The sequence below is a fragment of the Salvelinus alpinus genome, chromosome 9 (genome assembly GCF_045679555.1).
Source record: "Salvelinus alpinus chromosome 9, SLU_Salpinus.1, whole genome shotgun sequence".
NCBI classification, from domain to species: Eukaryota; Metazoa; Chordata; class Actinopteri; order Salmoniformes; family Salmonidae; genus Salvelinus; species Salvelinus alpinus.
The window spans coordinates 81599957-81619116 of NC_092094.1; the positions used below are offsets into that span (position 1 = coordinate 81599957).

Consider the following 19160-nt stretch of genomic DNA (forward strand, 5'->3'; position numbering starts at 1 on the left):
ATGGTGCTCCTATTTTGATGATCAGAGTTGTGAAAGTTTTTGGAAGTTCTGTTTGACTCACTGTTCTTTTTGATTCTTTGTGAATCATCCGGGTCCTGAGGCTCCTGACAGTCTTGAGGCTCCTGACAGTCTTGAGGCTCCTGACAGTCCCGAGGCTCCTGACAGTCCCGAGGCTCCTGACAGTCCCGAGGCTCCTGAGCATTGCTGAAGTAAACAGTGAGGGCATCAATCATTGCTGCACATGTTTAAGTCATTGTCAGGGTATTTAATATGCACAGTCCCTCATTGCCAAGGTAAGCGCATAACAATGTTATCTTCTCTTCGTCTGGCAAGCCTATTTTGTCTGCCCTGTGTAATGTACAATTCAAAATATTCTATCCAGTCATTCCAAGGCTCCTGCAGCTCACCGGGTACCGGCAGAGATACGGTTGGTGCACTACAAAGAATATTGTGCCCCTTTTACTTAAAAAAAATGTAGGTAACTATTCGCATCAGCCTTTTAAGTAAATCCAACAAGGAGGATATTTTAAGTATAATATGCTTCACTTTTAGTGTATTACAAACTCAAATATATTAAGTGCAAACAACTAACTGGATCTCAAAAATTCCTTTCATTCAACTTAATTTTATCAGGTTCAGAACAGTTCTTTTTTTTTTGACCTGCTTAAGTCCTTCAAGTCCCAGAACTAATGTTAAGTTTGATATACTTAATTTAATTAGTTATCAAACTACTATTGTAAGATTAATTTGCTGAATTGTCTCAGTATCGTAATTGATATTCTATGTTTTGTCTACAAATGTTTTTTGCTCAGTTACTTATTGTACTCAGGTTAGTAAAATGTATTTAAATTGGGTTCCTACTACTCAAATATATACTCACAACTATACTTAAAAAGCTGATGAAAATAGTTACCTCAATATACTTGGGATAATTTACTAAACATGATTATTTCTACACAAGGGAATATGCAAAAAGTAACAACAGTGTTCAACTTAAACACCTTTATTTGAATAAAATACATTTTATAATTTTATAATTTCTTCAAACTCAAATTGCCCCTTAAACCCTACTCCTTAGGCATTTGTGGAGACCTCATTATTTTGTAATCTGTCAGCATTCTGGGTATAACTACACCTTGCCTCCTTAGGTAAAGTTATAACCAGATAGCTTGCACCTGACTACAAATCATTTCAGATCTTCACAACTGCATAAGGTTTAGGTGATAGTTTGGGATTAGCACTTTACACAAAGCACAATATGAACTTTAGCTCAAATACCTCATTCAAACTGTTTTAGATTAATTAAAACATGGGTTTTCAAAACATACATTGCACATATTGTTACAAAATACAGTGGCAATAAAAAGTATGTGAACCCTTTGGAATTACCTGGATTTCTGCATAAATTAGTCATAAAATTTGATCTGATTTTCATTTTAGTCACAACAATAGACAAACACAGTGTGCTTAAACTAATAACACACAAATGATTGTATTTTTCTATATTGAATACATCATTTAGACATTGACAGTGTAGGTTGGAAAAAGTATGTGAACCCCTAGGTTAATGACTTTTCCAAAAGCTAATTGGAGTCAGGAGTCAGGTAACCTGGAGTCCAATCAATGAGACGATATTGGAGATGTTGGTTAGAGCTGCCCTGTCCTATAAAAAACAGTTACAGAATTTGAGTTTGCTATTCACAAGAAGCATTGCCTGATGTGAACCATGCCTCGAACAAAATAGATCTCAGAAGACCTACAGTAAGATTCATTGTTGACTTGCATAAAGCTGGAAAGGGTCTCTAAAAGCCTTGATGTTCATCAGTCCACGGTAAGACAAATTGCCTATAAATGGAGAAAGTTCAGCACTGTTGCTACTCTCCCTAGGAGTGGCCGTCCTGCAAAGATGACAGCAAGAGCACAGTACAGAATGCTCAATGAGGTTAAGGTGAATCCTTGAGTGTCAGCTAAAGACTTACAGAAATCTCTGGAACATGCTAACATCTCTGTTGACGAGTCTACGATACGTAAAACAAGAAGCCACTGCTGTCCAAAAAAAACATTGCTGGATGTTCCACAGTGCTTCTTGCAAAATATTCTGTGGACAGATTAAACTAAAGTTTAGTTATTCCTGGAGAAAAAAAGGCACAGCACACCAACATCAAAACCTCATCACAACTGTAAATTATGGTAGAGAGAGCATCATGATTTGGGGCTGCTTTGCTGCCTCAGGGCCTGGACAGCTTGCTATCATCGACGTAAAAATGAATTCCCAAGTTTATCAAGACATCTTGCAGGTGAATGTAAGGTTATCTGTCCGCCAATTTAAGCTCAACAGAAGTTGGGTGATGCAACAGGATAACGACTCAAAACACAGAAGTAAATCAACTACAGAATGGCTTCAACAGAAAAAAATACACCTTCTTTAGTGGTCCAGTCAGAGTCCTGACCTCAATCCGATTTAAAATGTTGAGGCATGACCTCGAGAGCGGTTCACACCAGACATCCTAAGAATATTGCTGAACTGAAACAGTTTTTTAAAGATGAATGGTCCAAAATTCCTCCTGACCTTTGTGCAGGTCTGATCCGCAACTACAGAAAACATTTGGTTGAGTTGCTGCCAAAGGAGGGTCAACCAGTTATTAAATCCAAGGGTTCACATACTTTTTCCACCCTACACTGTGAATGTTTACACAGTGTGTTCAATAAAGACATGAAAACGTATAATTGTTTGTGTGTTATTAGTTTAAGCAGACTGTCTATTGTTCTGATGAAGATCAGATCAAATTTTATGACCAATTTATGCAGAAATCCAGGTAATTCCAAAGGGTTCACATACTTTTTCTTGCGACTGTATATGCCAAATTGTCCCTTAAACCTGACTCCATATGCACTAGTGAAGCCCATAGAGACATATATTTTGACAGGTATAAGCATTCTGGGTATAACTTCACCTAGTCTCCTTAGGTAGAGTTACATCCAGATGGCTTGAACCTGACATATAATCTCAGATATCCACTAGCGCATATGGAGTAAGTTTGAAAACAAAGCTGTTTTTTAAACAGGAATTGACAATGTCTCTAATGACTTCACCTGACAAAGAGCATCATGTAAACTGTAGCTCCTATACCACCTAGCAACTAGCTTTTCAGCTTACTGAGTAGGGTTTAAACCACAGTTTGTGAGTGGCCCTTTGAGAGTTCTCATAGATATCTTTAGATATCTCTGAAAACAAGTAACTTCATCTATAGAGCTTGGAGCCGTGGGAAGGTGCTGAGATCAAGTTCCAAGAATACTTTTTGGAACACCTCAAAGGTATATTTCAGTTCTTTGGGGGTACCTTAGATTTAAACCATAGAGGAGGCCCATAAGCAAGGTACATGACTGTAACACTGCAAATACCTGCCAGGAACTCTGCTCCTTTGATGCAGATCCCATGCGCTATTTTCTGGTGCAGATCCTTCCCAGTAAACAAGTTCATCACATGCTGAATGACAAAATGAAGAAATAATAGACTGGGGGGGGGTCTTCTGAACAGATAAGGACAAAATATGATCTGAGAGCCATAATGCTATTGGGAAACCCCTCCCAAAGCATGTGCAGAGTGAGAATGTTCAGACTAATCTTGACTAATCTTTAATGCATATTTCATTGTAGATGTAACGGCGTTCCTCCTCCTCTTCATCCAAAGAGGAGGAGCAGGGATTGAACCAAACTGCAGCATTGTATTTAGACATAATGAATTTATTCAAGTGTAGACGAAAAACACGAACTTCACTTGAATACTTACAAAACAACAAAACGAATGTAGACAAACCTGAACATACGAACTTACATATAACACGAAGAACGCACGAACAGGAAAAATGACTACATAAAACGATGAACGAACGAAACAGTCCCGTATGGTGCAAACAAACACAGACACGGAAGACAGGAGACAACCACCCACGACAAACAATGTGACAACACCTACCTTAATATGATTCTCAATCAGAGGAGATGAAAACCACCTGCCTCTAATTGAGAACCATATCAGGTACCCATTAACCAACATAGAAACAGAAAACATAGACTGCCCACCCAAACTCACGTCCTGACCACCTAACACATACAAAAACTAACAGAAAACAGGTCAGGAACGTGACAGTAGATTAGAATATTAGGTCAAGACAAAAAAATATTTTGATCAATATACATTTTCTACCTACATTGACTATTTTCATTCAGCTGTATGTTGTACCTGAGTGAGCTCAAACAGGGCTGGCCATCTTTCTTTGAAGTCCTTCACAGGAAGGGCCTGAACGACATTTTGGCACTCACAATGTTGTAGTTGTCACATATTTGTACTTCTCCCAGTAGCTCCACTCACTCCCTCTCCAGAGTCTCATCTGTTTCTCCAGCAGGGTGGGGTGGGAGGTCATTTACCTCTTAAATATTCCTGTCCTCTGGTGATTTTCTCTTGACAGAGTTCACTTCAAATCAAATCAAATTTTATTTGTCACATACACATGGTTAGCAGATGTTAATGCGAGTGTAGCGAAATGCTTGTGCTTCTAGTTCTGACAGTGCCGTAACATATAACAATAACATCTAACAGTAATATCTAACAAGTAATCTAATAATTCCCCAACAACTACCCAATACACACAAATCTAAAGGGGTGAATGAGAATATGTACATGTATAGGTATAAAATACAGTATATACATGTGATATGAGTAAAGCAAGATATGTAAACATTATTAAAGTAGCATTATTTAGAGTGCATTGTATAAAGTGACTAGTGATCCATTTACTAAAGTGGCCAGTGATTGGGTCTCAATGTAGGCAGCAGCCTCTCTGAGTTAGTGATTTCTGTTTCGCAGTCTGATGGCCTTGAGATAGAAGTTGTTTTTCAGCCTCTCGGTCCCAGATTTGATGCACCTGTACTGACCTTGCCTTCTGGATGATAACGGTGTGAACAGGCAGTGGTTGATGTCCTTGATGATCTTTTTGGCCTTCCTGTGACATCGGGTGCTGTAGGTGTCATGGAGGGCAGGTAGTTTGCCACCGGTGATGCGTTGGGCAGACCGCACCACCCTCTGGAGAGCCTGCTTTGTTAAAATCCCCAGCTACAATAAATGCAGCCTCAGGATATATGGTTTCCAGTTTGCATATAGTCCAGTGAAGTTCCTTGATGGCCGTCTTGCTGTCTGCTTGAGGGGGAATGTACGCAGCTGTGACTAAAACTGACGAGAATTCTTTTGGTAAGTAAAATGGCCGGCACCTGATTGTAAGGAATTCTAGATCGAGTGAGCAGAAGGACTTGAGTTCCTGTATGTTATTATGATTACACCATGAGTCGTTAATCATGTAGTATACTCGGGAGCGGTGTGCGATGTGCACGTCTATGAAGCCTGGCCAGGAGGCCACTTCGTCTGCCCCTTCTGCGGTGTCATTGTTTTGGATCGCCTACTGGAATTAGCTCCATTGTCCCGGGTGGTGGTACGAACAGAGGATCCGCTTTGGGAAAGTTGTATTCCTGGTCGTAATGTTGGTAAGTTGATGTTTCTCTTATATCCAATAGTTCTTCCCGGCTGTATGTAATAAGACTTAAGATTTCCTTGGGTAACAATGTAAGAAATAATACATAAAAAACAAAATACTGCATAGTTTCCTAAGAACTCGAAGCGAGGCGACCATCTCTGTCAGCGCCATACTGTAGTTTCAGTTCTGGGCAACCAATTCCTCTAAGTTTCGATCTGTAATTGCCCATCTCGTACTATAGGCTTGTTTGCCATCCATACAGACCTGAGAAGGACCCAGGCTCTTTAAGGCATGGGTACTTTTTTACCAAAGCTTCTGCAACTTGGCAAATTTGTAGACTTGCTGGATAGGCTGTAAACTGGAAGATCCTTTCAGACAGTTTCCAGGATGTCTGATTTCACAGACAGATTATTGAGTAGTGTTCCATCCTTCATGTGTGCTTCATTAGCTGCCTCAAGAATGAGCTCTGTATCAGTACTCAGGAACGTCTAAATACGTGAATACCTATACCTAAAGAAGAGGAGTTGTATTAAAATCTATGACAATGTCAGGAAAATAAAACTCGAATGACTTCAGCTTTAGATAGTTTTTAGCTAGCTATCTATCTTACTAGCCAGCCCAGTTATTTCATTTAGCTAGTTTGGCTGTTAGATTATTGACTAAATAACTATTGCACAAGGTCAACGTTTGCAGTGCTGCCTTGACCATGTTGTATACGTGAACAACACAAAGGTTTCTACAAGGACAGGTGTAGCTAGATAGCTAGGTGTAGTTAGCTAGCTAGCTACGTATTGTTTGTTCCTCTCTCTAGCATGCAAACATTAAATTGCAGGGACACCATGTGTTCAGTTGTACTGTAATGTTTGCTGACGATGCATTTTTTGGTAAGCTATGTATCTAATATGTTACGTAGCTATTTCGGTTAATATAAAACGTACACAAAAATGACAAAGGTTAGAAACAGCGCTGAGGCGAGTAAATGCACTGCTAACTTACTAGCTAGTAGCATGCCCACCACTAGCTAACTATATAGACATCACGGCCGTTAACTAGCTAGCTTATCAACGTGCAAATATATAACGTACTATGGCAATATAGCTAGCTAAAAGATTTTCGTACTTGAATAACATTATTTAACGTTTTCCAAAAATATTTTCAACATTTCGTTGAAAATATGTGTACAGTAGAGAGATCCAAACTACAATCAACCAAAAAGCGAAAACAGGTTTTTAGAAGGGAGGTGACCAAGAACCCGATGGTCACTCTGACAGAGCTCCAGAGTTCCTCTGTGGAGATGGGAGAACCTTCCTGAAGGACAACCATCTCTGCAGCACTCCATCAATCAGGCCTTTATGGTAGAGTGGCCAGATAGATGCCACATGCAGCCTGCTTGGAGTTTGCCAAAAGGCACCTAAAGGACTCTCAGACCATGAGAAACAAGATTCTCTGGTCTGATGAAACTAAGATTGAACTGTTTGGCCTGAATGCCAAGCATCACGCCTGGGGGAACCTGGCACCACCCCTACGTTGAAGCATAGTGGTGGCAGCATCATGCATCACCATTCTGTATACTTCTGGCCCTTTCTTTGGACACTGTGTTAACTAACCTCCAGGCGAGCTTCAATGCCATACAACTCTCCTTCCGTGGCCTCCAACTGCTCTTAAATGCAAGTAGAACTAAATGCATGCTCTTCAGCCGATCATTGCCCGCCCGTCCAGCATCACTACTCTGGACGGTTCTAACTTAGAATATGTGGACAACTACAAATACTTAGGTGTCTGGTTAGACTGTAAACTCTCGTTCCAGACTCACATTAAAAATCTCAAAATTAAATCTAGAATTGGCTTCCTATTTTGCAACAAAGCATCCTTCACTCATGCTGCAATCCCGTTAACGGGATAAGTGTCATCAACAACCGCTGAATAGCATAGCGCTACATTCAATAAATATTACTAAAAAGATTTATATTCATGAAATCACAAGTGCAATATAGGAAAACACAGCTTAGCCTTTTGTTAATCCACCTGTCGTGTCAGATTTTGAAATTATGCTTTACAGCGAAAGCAATCCAAGCGTTTGTGTAAGTTTATCGATCGCTCGACAAAACATTAAGTACACTTAGCATCAAGTCACGAAAATCAGACAATCAATCAAATTAATCGTTTACCTTTGATGATCTTCGGATGTTTTCACTCACGAGACTCCCAGTTAGACAACAAATGTTCCTTTTGTTCCATAAAGATTATTTTTATATCCAAAATACCTCTGTTTGTTTGGCGCGTTATGTTCAGAAATCCACAGGAAAGAGCGGTCACGACAACGCAGACGAAAATTCCAAATAGTTTCCATAATGTCCACAGAAACATGTCAAATGTTTTTTATATTCAATCCTCAGGTTGTTTTTAAAATATATAATCGATAATATATCAACCGCAAATGTCTTTCACAGTAGGAGAGGGAAAAACAATGGCTGTCCAAACTCTGTTGCGCGAGCAAAACTCATGTGACCACTTGACGAGATGTTATCGTTCTGGCTCATTTTTCAAAATAAAAGCCTGAAACTATGTCTGAAGACTGTTGACACCTCGAGGAAGCGATAGGAAAAGGAATCTGGTTCATATCCCTTTAAATCCAGCAAAGGGAGGCTATGGAACATGGAGTTTTCAAAATAGAAGCCACTTCCTGTTTGGATTTTCCTCAGGGTTTCGCCTGCAATATCAGTTCTGTTATACTCACAGACAATATTTTGACAGTTTTGGAAACTTTAGAGTGTTTTCTATCCAATACTAATAATAATATGCATATATTAGCAACTGCGACTGAGGAGCTGGCCATTTACAATGGGCACCTTTTTTCAGCTACTCAATACTGCCCCTGCAGCCATAAAAAGTTAAGCACCAGCTGTCAGAGCAGCTCACAGATCACTGCACCTGTACATAGCCCATCTGTAAATAGCCCTTCCAACTACCTCATCCCCATACTGTTATTTATTTATTTTGCTCCTTTGCACCCCAGTGTCTCTACTTGCACATTCATCTTCTGCACATCTATTACTCCAGTGTTTAATTGCTATATTGTAATTATTTTGCCACTATGGCCAATTTATTGCCTTACCTCTCTTATCCTACCTCATTTGCACACACTGTATATAGACTTTTTTCTATTGTATTATTGACTGTATGTTTGTTTATTCCATGTGTAACTCTGTGTTGTTGTTTGTGTCGCACTGCTTTGCTTTATCTTGGCCAGGTCACAGTTGTAAATGAGAACTTGTTCTCAACTAGCCTACCTGGTTAAATAAAAGTGAAATAAAATAAAATAAAAAATGCTGTGAGGATGTTTTTCAGTGGCAGGGACTGGGAGACTAGTCAGGATCAAGGGAAAGATTAACAGAGCAAAGTACAGAGAGATCCTTGATGAAAACCTGCTCCAAGGCGCTTAGGACCTCAGACTGTGACGAAGGTTCACCCTCCAACAGGACAACAACCCTAAGCACACAGCCAAGACAACGCAGGAGTGGCTTCGGAACAGGTCTCTGAATGTCCTTGAGTGGCCCAGCCAGAGCCCGGACTTGAACCCGATCGAAAATCTCTGGAGACCTGAAAATAGCTGTACAGTGACACTCCCCATCCAACCTGACAGAGCTTGAGAGGATCTGCAGAGGACAATGGGAGAAACTCCAAAAATACAGGTGTGCCAAGCTTGTAGCGTCATACAAGACGACTCGAGGCTGTAATCACTGCCAAAGTTGCTTCAACAAAGTACTGAGTAAAGGTTCTGAATAGTTATGTAAATGTGATATTTCAGTTAAATCTTTTATTAAATAGCAAAAATGCCTAAAAACCTGTTTTTGGTTATTTGAATCAACATGGTTGATTCAAATAACCAACTCATCATCATCAATCATCAATCTTTCATTATCTGAATCAGCTGTGTAGCGCTATTGGCAAATACTCACATAAAAAATGGTGGTGTCCGTGGCACACACTCGATGAACAGTTGAGGAAGGGGCCGACATGCGCGCAATCTCATTGGTCCATGTATAGACCACATAGGTTACGATAATGATAAGCCTTACACGGTTTACAAACCTGTGATAATGTTAACCATCAAGTTACAAAAAGCATCAAGCCTTCTATAATGCTTTTTCTACTTTCACTTTCGAGCTTCAAGAACGAGATCTCCGCCCAGTACCCATTTCAGGGAAGTGAGTGTAGGTTTACAGCCATAGGCGGAAATCCCAGGGGGGACGGGGGGGACACGACCCCCCATCCTGGGAAAAATATGATTTGTCCCCCCCAATATATCACTGTAAACATAACTATGTAATTTCAATAATATTAATAATACGCAATGAAAGCACTTGTGCTGATTATAGACACTTAATAGCGCGTTTTTAAGTTTCAAAAGATTGCGACCCCCCCTCCCTTTGCCTCACAATGGTTTGATCCACTGCCAGTTCCTTATCTGGCAGGTAACACAGGGTTCGTATCTACTGTCTGAAAGGCACTCAATGTACGTAACTGACGTGAGGTTAGTCCAGTCAATCGCGCCATAGCAATGTTTTTTTTTTATATGTTGGCAGGGTTTACACACACACTAGCTGAATTTGCAGAGCTAGTGGGCAAACATAAACTATTACTAAGCTAGCTAGTACCTATTCCATTTATGTGGCGTCGTCAAAGATGGAATCTTTGCTATGGTCAGTTTATTCCAAGATCAGCATGCAGCTGGAGTGCTTCAAAGTCCCTGTGATAAGGTTAGCGATAAACTGAAGTCCAAACTGAACAGAACTACACTCTCTTCTACCATTGTCTTAAATATATGTAATGGTCTCGTTGCAAAAGTTAAATTGTCGCTATGGGACTTTGAAGCACATGTGTGCCGATCTTGGAGTAAACTGACGATAGCAAAAATGATAGCAAACACCACAGAAACGGAATTGGTGCTCGCTAGCTTTGCAAATGCAGCTATTGTTGGAAGCCAGCCAATATGAAACAAACTATATTAAAATGACGAAAGGTTGCAGCATATGTTGTGTAATTGGTGAACTCATACAGCTGTCAACTCTTGTCACTGCAATCCGTTTCACATTTGCTAGTTACCTTTTAGATCGAAGCCCATATAGAATGATAGAAGATAAGATGATAGAAGCCCATCTCCTACTGTAAATAACCTACACACTGTATGTGTGTGTAGCCGGCCAGCCAGGTAGACAAATGGCAGAAAAAAGAAAAAAGACGGACATCAGAGTATTTTTCAGTACACCAAAACGCAAAGTAAGAACTCTAGTAGCCTAATATCTCAGACTAGTTGATAAAATGTTCATAAGAAAGAAGTGAAATGCTAATGGAAATGTTTCACAATGATGTCATTAGGCAGAGCAGGCAGCAGAGCTGGGGACAGATATGCAGGGACAGACTGGCAGAGACAGGGAGTCTCAGGTAAGTTTGTTGAGTCTTTGTTTGGCAACATTATGAAAGGTTCTCCATTTTTTTAGACTTGTAAAATAGGGACATAATTGGACAATGCCATGGATACCCCCACTCTCAACTTAAACTGGTGACTGAACTAAGATTTGTTTAAGGCAATGGTATTGCTGTTGTGATTAATTGTGTAGTTTTGGGTACCGGTAGTTACGAGTACGGCAAAAACCTTATTTATTTTCTAGGAGACAGACTGTGAGTCAGTGAGGGTGGTGAAAGGGAAAGAGCCAAGGAGAGAGACTTCAGAGGATAGTGTCATAGCCACGGCAGGACCAGGTGTCACCATTGTTGCCAGCAGCACCAGTATAGGGGACAGTGGCACAGCATTGTCCAGTTACCTCAGTGATGGCACAAAACCATATCAGCCACACCCACAATTTATAGAACCGCAAACTCTTGCCAACACAGTGCTGACGTTTCAAGAGAGATGGTTTCGCGATTTCCCCTGGCTACATTATAATCCATCAATAAAAGGAGTGTTGTGTTTTCACTGGAGCCAAGGGTTTTCAAGCCAGCCATCTTTTGGCCAAAGAGCAGATGCTGCCTTCATTAGTGCAGGATTTAGGAACTGGAGAAAAGCCATTGAAAAATTCACAGCACATCAAAACTGCCAAACCCACCGCCACTTTGTAATTGTAACAGCACACCAGCTAAATCCAATCAGTGTCCAGTTATCCAGCACGTGGGGTAAACAGCAGGAGGACGCAAGGCATTGCTTGATGAAAATTGTTAGTTCGGTGCGGCATGTGGTAAGACAGGGACAAGCCTTGAGGCCACACGGATGACTGTGGGAATTTATACCAGCTTTTGAAACTCTATGAAATTCTGAACATCATGGCCAATACAGTCATTCGAGCCATTGCAGCTGAGATTAGATCTCTTCCGATTGTACAATTTTCAGTAATTGTTGATGGTACTCAAGATGTCTCTGGTGCTGAACAGGAGAATGTCTGCCTGCGTTATGTTGACCATGACCTTGTCCCTCACAAGGAGTTTATTGGGCTATACAGGGTGTCGGAGGCAACAGGCGAGGGCATTGCGAAAGTGGCAACTGATGTGTTGTTGAGGCTCAATTTGCCCATGTTTGGCTTACGTGGGCAGAGTTACGATGGGGCCTCAAATATGGCAGGAAAATACACAGGTGCACAGGCAATTGTGAGGAGGCAGCAGCCATTAGCCCTCTATGTCCATTGTGGAGCACACTGTGTAAATCTGATTACACAGGCTGGCTGCTCAGCCTTCCCACTGATCCGGGATTCCCTTTCTTGGGTCCATCAGTTAGGTGTCCTCTATGGCCAGTCAGGAAAGTTTAAGAGCATGTTTGAATCAATTGTCACGTCCAGAGATACAAATCTGACCACCCTGAAACCCCTATGTCCAACAAGGTGGACTGTGCGGAATACTGCTATTAGAGCTGTGCTAGGGCAGTATGAGCGGGTACTAAGCAGCCTAGAGATGGCAAAAACTGCATCCAAGACAGCTTCAACTGCCAGTGGCTTATTCGAGCACTTCAGCAAAGGCAAGACTGTGTTGGGCCTCACACTTGCCTCTGCTGTTCTTGGAGAGCTTGAATGTCTAAACATTTCACTACAGAAGAAAACTCAGACTGTCTCTGGTATGCAGGCTGCAGTCGAGTGTGTGCGGTCATCTCTTAGGGGCACGAGAAATGACAAAAGCTACCTTGCACTGTATGAGAAAGCAACAACATTGATTGACTCTATTGAATCCATTGAATCCATTGAATCCATTGAGACGCAGTCAAGACGATTTGCTGGCAAAGCAGTGGATCACTATAGGGCAGACATTTTTAAAGTGTTGGATGGTGTGGAGGTTCAGTTTGGCGACCGTTTTGACCAGGACAGTCTAAACGTCCTGCAAAAGTTGGAAAGAGCGCTTCTCACGGGGGAGTTGGATGAGTCTCTAGATCAGTACCCAGAACTGAACATAGATTCTCTTTCAGTGCAGATCCCTCTCTTTCACAACAAATACCCCTGTAGCAGCAGTGGAGAGGCAGCAGAGGTCCTCAGGAGGCTTCCAGTGGAGGTGCTGGGGTTGTTTGACCAAGTTGAGGTGCTGATCAGAATTTTGTTTGTGGTGCTAGTGTCTTCATGTGAGGCTGAGAGGAGTTTCAGTGCACTCCGCAGGTTAAAGACTTGGCTACGGGCTAGCATGGGCCAAGAGAGACTGAATGGCGTAGTTGTCTGTAATGTACATAAAGACAGGCTGGACAGTCTCAAGAGGGAAAATATCTGCCAGCAATTTGTTGGATCCATTGAAACCCACAAATATATGTTTGGTTCTTTTGTTCAGTGGTGTGTATAGCAGTGGTTCTCAACCTTTTTTGGGTACTGGAACCCCTGCATATTTTGAGTCAAGGCAGGCAAGGTTTTGAGCGGTCCTCAGGGACCACCACCACCTCTATATTATATGTAAACCTACTGGAAACCTTGTGGTACTAACTACATTCATTACACTTTTTTATTTCACGGACCCCTTGCAATTACTCCATGGACCCCTGTTTGAGAACCCCTGGTGTAATTGATATTTGTTCTTTTGTTTAGTAGTTTTCAGTACACTTACAAATGATTTATTTCATGTTATTTTAGTTAAAATTGCATACTTTGTGCGACATACTTGTCCATAGCTGCTGTTTGAAGAGTTGAGACACTGACTGAAGGATATTTTGTTTGATTTAGTTGGGTTATTCATTGAAGTAGTTATTTTGCTTTTAGAACTGTACTTATTTGTATCTTTTTGTTCTTGTAAAGATATTGTCGTAGACTCAGGCCAGGTGCACATATTTAATGACTATATAAATGTATCACAAAGTCAAATTACAAGGTCAATTCTATACGGAGACCAACTTTGTGATGGTTCTCAATGGAGATTCTTTACGATGAGATCACACCATGTTCATTGTATTTATGAAAACTACACCCATACAGTGTACAGTACCATTGCCACCTACTGGCTTTTCTTGGTATTGCTGGTTGTAAGTACAAATACCTGCATACATACTGGACTGATAAGGAACACTGCTATAACTATTATTAGTAGTAGATTTATAATGATTTAAACATTTGAACAAGTTGGGACAACCCTTCAGTTAACTACTGTACCTATCAATTATCCAGTTGTAGGAATTATGGTTCCTCAATATACAGTTAACATATTACAACGTAGGCTATGTGTTACAGCACTACTTTTGGTGTCCCCCTCAGGAATTGCTCTTGAGAAGATTTCATGTAATTGTCCCCTCCAAGGTTGATATCAGATTTTCGCCCCTGCAGCCAGAGTGGCATATGTTAAGCGAGAGATACAACTCTGTACTTTGTCCTGTGACGCAATAAGACGCAATGCAGACAAAGTGGTTAGTGTGGTTTTTTGACTGGAAGGCAATGGGATTGTGTCACATTTGGTCAAGAAAAATATGTATTGTTCATTGATAACGTTGGGCATAACTAAGGGACCTCAGTGCCGTACTTGCGAACATAAGCAACAATTTAAAGATAAATGGATTCTCCAGTTAAAAATGCATATCAGCCAATGAAAAGCGTCGATTTACTTGAATATGGCAGAAAGCTAAATTGTAGTTGACTGAGTTCAATACGTGTGTACGTTCTGGGACATTCAATTGAATGGAAACAGTGCTGTACTGAACGACTGGAAAACGGGGAGAGGTTGGATTATGTATGGAGCCAGATAACTGCCAAAAGGTTGAACGTATGTATCGTTAGGACCGTAAGAAAACCCATACTTAAATTGTTAGGATCGTAAGAAAAGCCTTGTGTGAAACATAAACGTGAAATTTAATCTGTGAACATACAATTACGGACTAACATTTTAGGCTTGAACAAATCTTGTGTTGCAATTCTGATGTACAATAATACCTTTCAGAGTTTTGGCAGTTTCATCTCACCCTCAAAAAAAAACGTACACCAAACATCCTGTGAGGAGTGCTACGCAAACAAGCATAACACAGTATAAAAGAAAACGGAAGTCAGGGAAACCAAAAGAGGTATCCTGCACATTTTCTAGTTAAGTCTCCATTCTCTAATACTCCTCAGTTGAGTTTACTTCACATTTAGGTCGCTAATGTAATGGATTTTCCAATGCAAGTCTAGATAGCACTAGCTGTATTACGCCGACAAGAGTGAAGTTTCAGTCCGCTAGGTGTCTCTACAGCATGGGCATATAACTGGGTGACGTGGACATCCCCATGCATGCACTTTCTCAAAATACGACTAATTCAATATTGCACCATCCCATTCCCTGGACTCTGTCTGCAATCATAACCAGTAGTATATACCAGGAATAATGAAACATAGAATAATAAGTGTTTGGTGAATCTATGAATTATGTATGACCACTGGAGTCTTTGCCACTCAAAATATTTTTTATAGAATATTTAGACATTTATTTCATCACTCAATCTTGCCAAAGCATATTCTGTGTGAGGGGTTTATATGAATTTAAAATAATTTGACATGGTTTATATGAATCGGGTCATGAACATATGGACTTTGAAATGAACAAGGGAGAGGTTAAACGTAGGCTACATCTAGCATAAACTTATTCCCACACTTTACAATAACTCTGTTAGTGGTTTTAGGTAGTTTTCATATAGGCTATTCCCTCCATCGCAACAGTAGAAGAGCTTGTGCTCAGTAGAAGAGCTTGTGATCTCCATTCAGCACCTTCAGATTTTTATTTAAACTAGGCGTGTCAGTTAAGAACAAATTCTTATTTACAATAACGTTTGGATTTAAAAAATAAAAAAAATACGACAAAACACATCACGACGAGAGACACCACAACATAAAGAGAGACCTAAGACAACAACATAGCATGGCAGCCACACATGACAACACAGCAACATCACAACAACATGGTAGCAACACAACATGACAACAACACGGTAGCAACACATCATGGGAGCAGCACAAAACATGGTATAAACATTATTGGGCACAGACAACAGCAAGAAGGTAGAGAAAACAATAGATCACGCGAAGCAGCTACAAATGTCAGTAAGAGTGTCTATGATTGAGTCTTTGAATGAAGAGATGGAGATAAAACTGTCCAGTTTGAGTGTTTTTTGCAGCTCGTTCCAGTCGCTAGCTGCAGCGAACTGAAAAGAGGAGCGACCCAGGGATGTGTGCACTTTGGGGACCTTTAAAGGTACTTTACACCAAATTTAAAGGGATGGCTTTAGATAAATGTACTGAAACCACTATTGACTGAAAACTCCACCGGAAAATCTGTTCGCCAGGAAGTAGGAGGGTTGTCAGTGGTTGGATTACATTTATTCAGCATGTGCAAGGGAACCACACCTGCAAAGCGCATTACACACCTGTTCTGTGTTTGGTGTGTCATAGAGCTGAGTACGGTGACAACTAAAAAAACATGTTTCCATTATACAATAGACTTTTATTTTGAAAGTATGTGTGTGTCACATGCCTATGAGTGGATGCGCACACGTCTGTTTGTAAAAGGGAAAGGGGGATACCTAGTCAGTTGTACAACTGAATACCTTCAACTGAAATGTGTCTTACGCATTTAACCCAACCCTAAATAAACTTCCACGTCTTCGGCGCCCGGGGAACAGTGGGTTAACTGCCTTGCTCAGGGGCAGAACGACAGCTTTTTATCTTGTCAGCTCAGGGATTCGATCCAGCAAACGCTCAGTTACAGTGCTCTAACCACTAGTATTTTTTCCTTGTTGAGTGGATATATATGTATGTTTGGCAACACCAAAGGGGGTATACATATGCACTCATAACACCTATATGAAATCATTCAAAACACTTTCATGAATGTTGCAGTATCAATCTGTTTTTTTATTTATGTAAAGGGACCTCTTCCGGGATCTCTTCTCATCCTCTCCTCCCTCCTTTTTAGACGTCCTGATCCTTGAACAGCCATCCCGCCGCTCCACCAACTGCTGTTCTAACACCACCCACAGCCACTGTAGCCACTCCTGAAAGCCCTGCAGCACCTAGAGGAAGACCGCACACATCGCTGTTCCACATACGAGATACAAATATCCTTACATTACCAATTAAAATGATGAATTACTCTCTCAGCTGCTCCTCACACACCTTCTGCAGCTGCTGTAGTCGCTCCTGAAAGCTCTCTCTCCTCGACTCCTCCCTCCCCTTCAGACGCTCCACCAACTGCTGCTCTAACACCTCCCACAGCCTCTGTAGCCTCTCCTGAAAGCCCTGCGGGACCTAGAGGAAGACCACACACATCGCTGTCCCACATACGATACAAACATACTTACTGTTGTGAAGGGTCATGGCTCTTATCCCAATTACCTTCTGGCCACGCCCCCTCCCTGCAACTCACCACACCTGATCAAGCCTTTACCTTACCTACCAAAAGTACCTTGTCCTTTCATATATGCAATAAAGTGACAACTACTGCTTGCACTTTTACTACTGCCCCAAAGTGGTAGCTTATCTACCTGAACCAGCCTTAGAGTGTACAGTCCTTCGCGCTAGAGGACAAACATTAATTTGACTCCATGACCAATTTATCAATGATACATGAATCCGACAAACCTCCTGCAGCAGCTGCTGTAGCTGCTCCTGTCTCTTCTTCTTCTACAGGTGTCCTAGTCCTTGAGGCCAGCCATCCTGCTGTTCCCCCAACTGCTGCTCCAACACCTCCCACGGCTGCTGTAGCCGTTGCAGAGAGCCCTGCAGCACCTAGAGAAGACCACACATGTCACTATCCCATATATGAGAAACAAACTTGCTTACATTACACTGCCACTCACACACCTGCCGTAGCTGCTGCTGTAGTAGCTGCTGCCGCTCCTGAGAACCCTGCTCCTGCGGCCACCCATCCCACGGCTCCACTAAATGCAGCTCCAACACCCCCCACCGCCGCTGTAGCCACTCCTGAAAGCCCTGCAGCACCTAGGTTGACCACATACACATCTGTCACTGTCCAACATAAAAAATAAAGCAAATCCAAACATCAATGATAAATTATATAGTCATATGATTTAGTAATTTCTGACATCACAAACACCAACATTGGCTATCTTTATTTCATCGAAAGATTGTAGGATTCTTCGTATTTACCTGCTGACTGTAGAGCAGCAACAAGACCCCCTGCTGCTATCCCACCTCCATTTACCGCAGCCGCTGCAGACATCATGCTTGCTGCATATGATCCAGCAGCAATCCCACCAGCAGTGAATCCTATCGCTCCAAGGACAACTGGTGCCATTGCCACTGCCGCAACTATGAAGGCCCAGCAGAAACACTTGAGCAAGCAACCAAAAACATACCTGAGCTCTTGTTAAATGAGGTTGACAATAGTATCACTATCATGTGAATGTTTGGCCTAAACAACAAAACAAAGTAGTAATACATCTGTAAAATTATTTGAAGCTGGTAATTGATCATTTAAATTCATGCTGACTAAATAAATAATCTTACCTGCTCCCACTGTTGCTGTTGCTGCTGCAGCAATTGTACCTGCTCCTAAATGGTAAAGAAAATATTGCTTATTTTATGATAACCTCCTTTTATGTCAACTCAACTTGTAATTCACCCAATCAATCAGAGTAACCTTGGTTGTTGATTGTAAACTAGGTACTCACCATTTTGGATTCGAAAGGATAAAAGGGCTTTATGCTGCAATAGTTTGTGTGTCGGGGGGCTAGGATCAGTCTGTTACAGTTTATCTGGAGTATGTATCCTGTCTTATCTGGTGTCCTGTGTGATTTTAAGGATGCTCCCTCTAACTCTTTCTCTTCTCTCGGAGGACCTGAGCCCTAGGACCATGCCTCAGGACTACTTGTCGTAAAGACTCCTTGCTGTCCCCAGTCCACCTGCTGCTGCTCTAGTTTCAATTGTTCTGCCTGCGGCTATGGAACCCTGGCCTGTTCACCGGAAGGGCTACCTGTCCCGGACCTGCTGTTTTCGACTCTCTCTCTCTACCTCTGAATGATCGGCTATGAAAAGCCAACTGACATTTACTCCTGAGGTGCTGACCTGTTGCACCCTCTACAACCACTGTGATTATTATTATTTGCCCCTACTGGTCATCTATGAACATTTGAACATCTTGGCCATGTACTGTTATAATTTCCACCCGACTAAGCCAGAAGAGGACTGGCCACCCCTC

At 41.4% G+C, this 19160-nt stretch overlaps 1 protein-coding gene and 1 long non-coding RNA gene across 4 annotated transcripts in view; one reads left to right on the forward strand and one right to left on the reverse strand.

The window, feature by feature from the left end:
• The window catches only part of LOC139530750 (spidroin-1-like), a 30406-nt gene that overhangs the window by 6242 nt on the left and 5004 nt on the right, over window positions 1-19160 (reverse strand). For all 3 annotated transcript variants that reach the window (XM_071327417.1, XM_071327416.1, XM_071327418.1), the window contains 5 exons: window positions 18470-18514; window positions 18110-18271; window positions 17804-17941; window positions 17582-17728; window positions 17117-17248 (listed from right to left, as the gene is read on the reverse strand). In XM_071327417.1, the coding sequence (XP_071183518.1) occupies window positions 17117-17248; window positions 17582-17728; window positions 17804-17941; window positions 18110-18271; window positions 18470-18514 (624 nt within the window). The remainder of the gene's footprint in view (window positions 1-17116; window positions 17249-17581; window positions 17729-17803; window positions 17942-18109; window positions 18272-18469; window positions 18515-19160) is intronic.
• LOC139530751 (uncharacterized) lies at window positions 10040-18475 on the forward strand. Its single transcript, XR_011666116.1, has 3 exons — window positions 10040-10808; window positions 10908-10973; window positions 16917-18475. It is a non-coding gene; the product is annotated as an uncharacterized lncRNA (long non-coding RNA).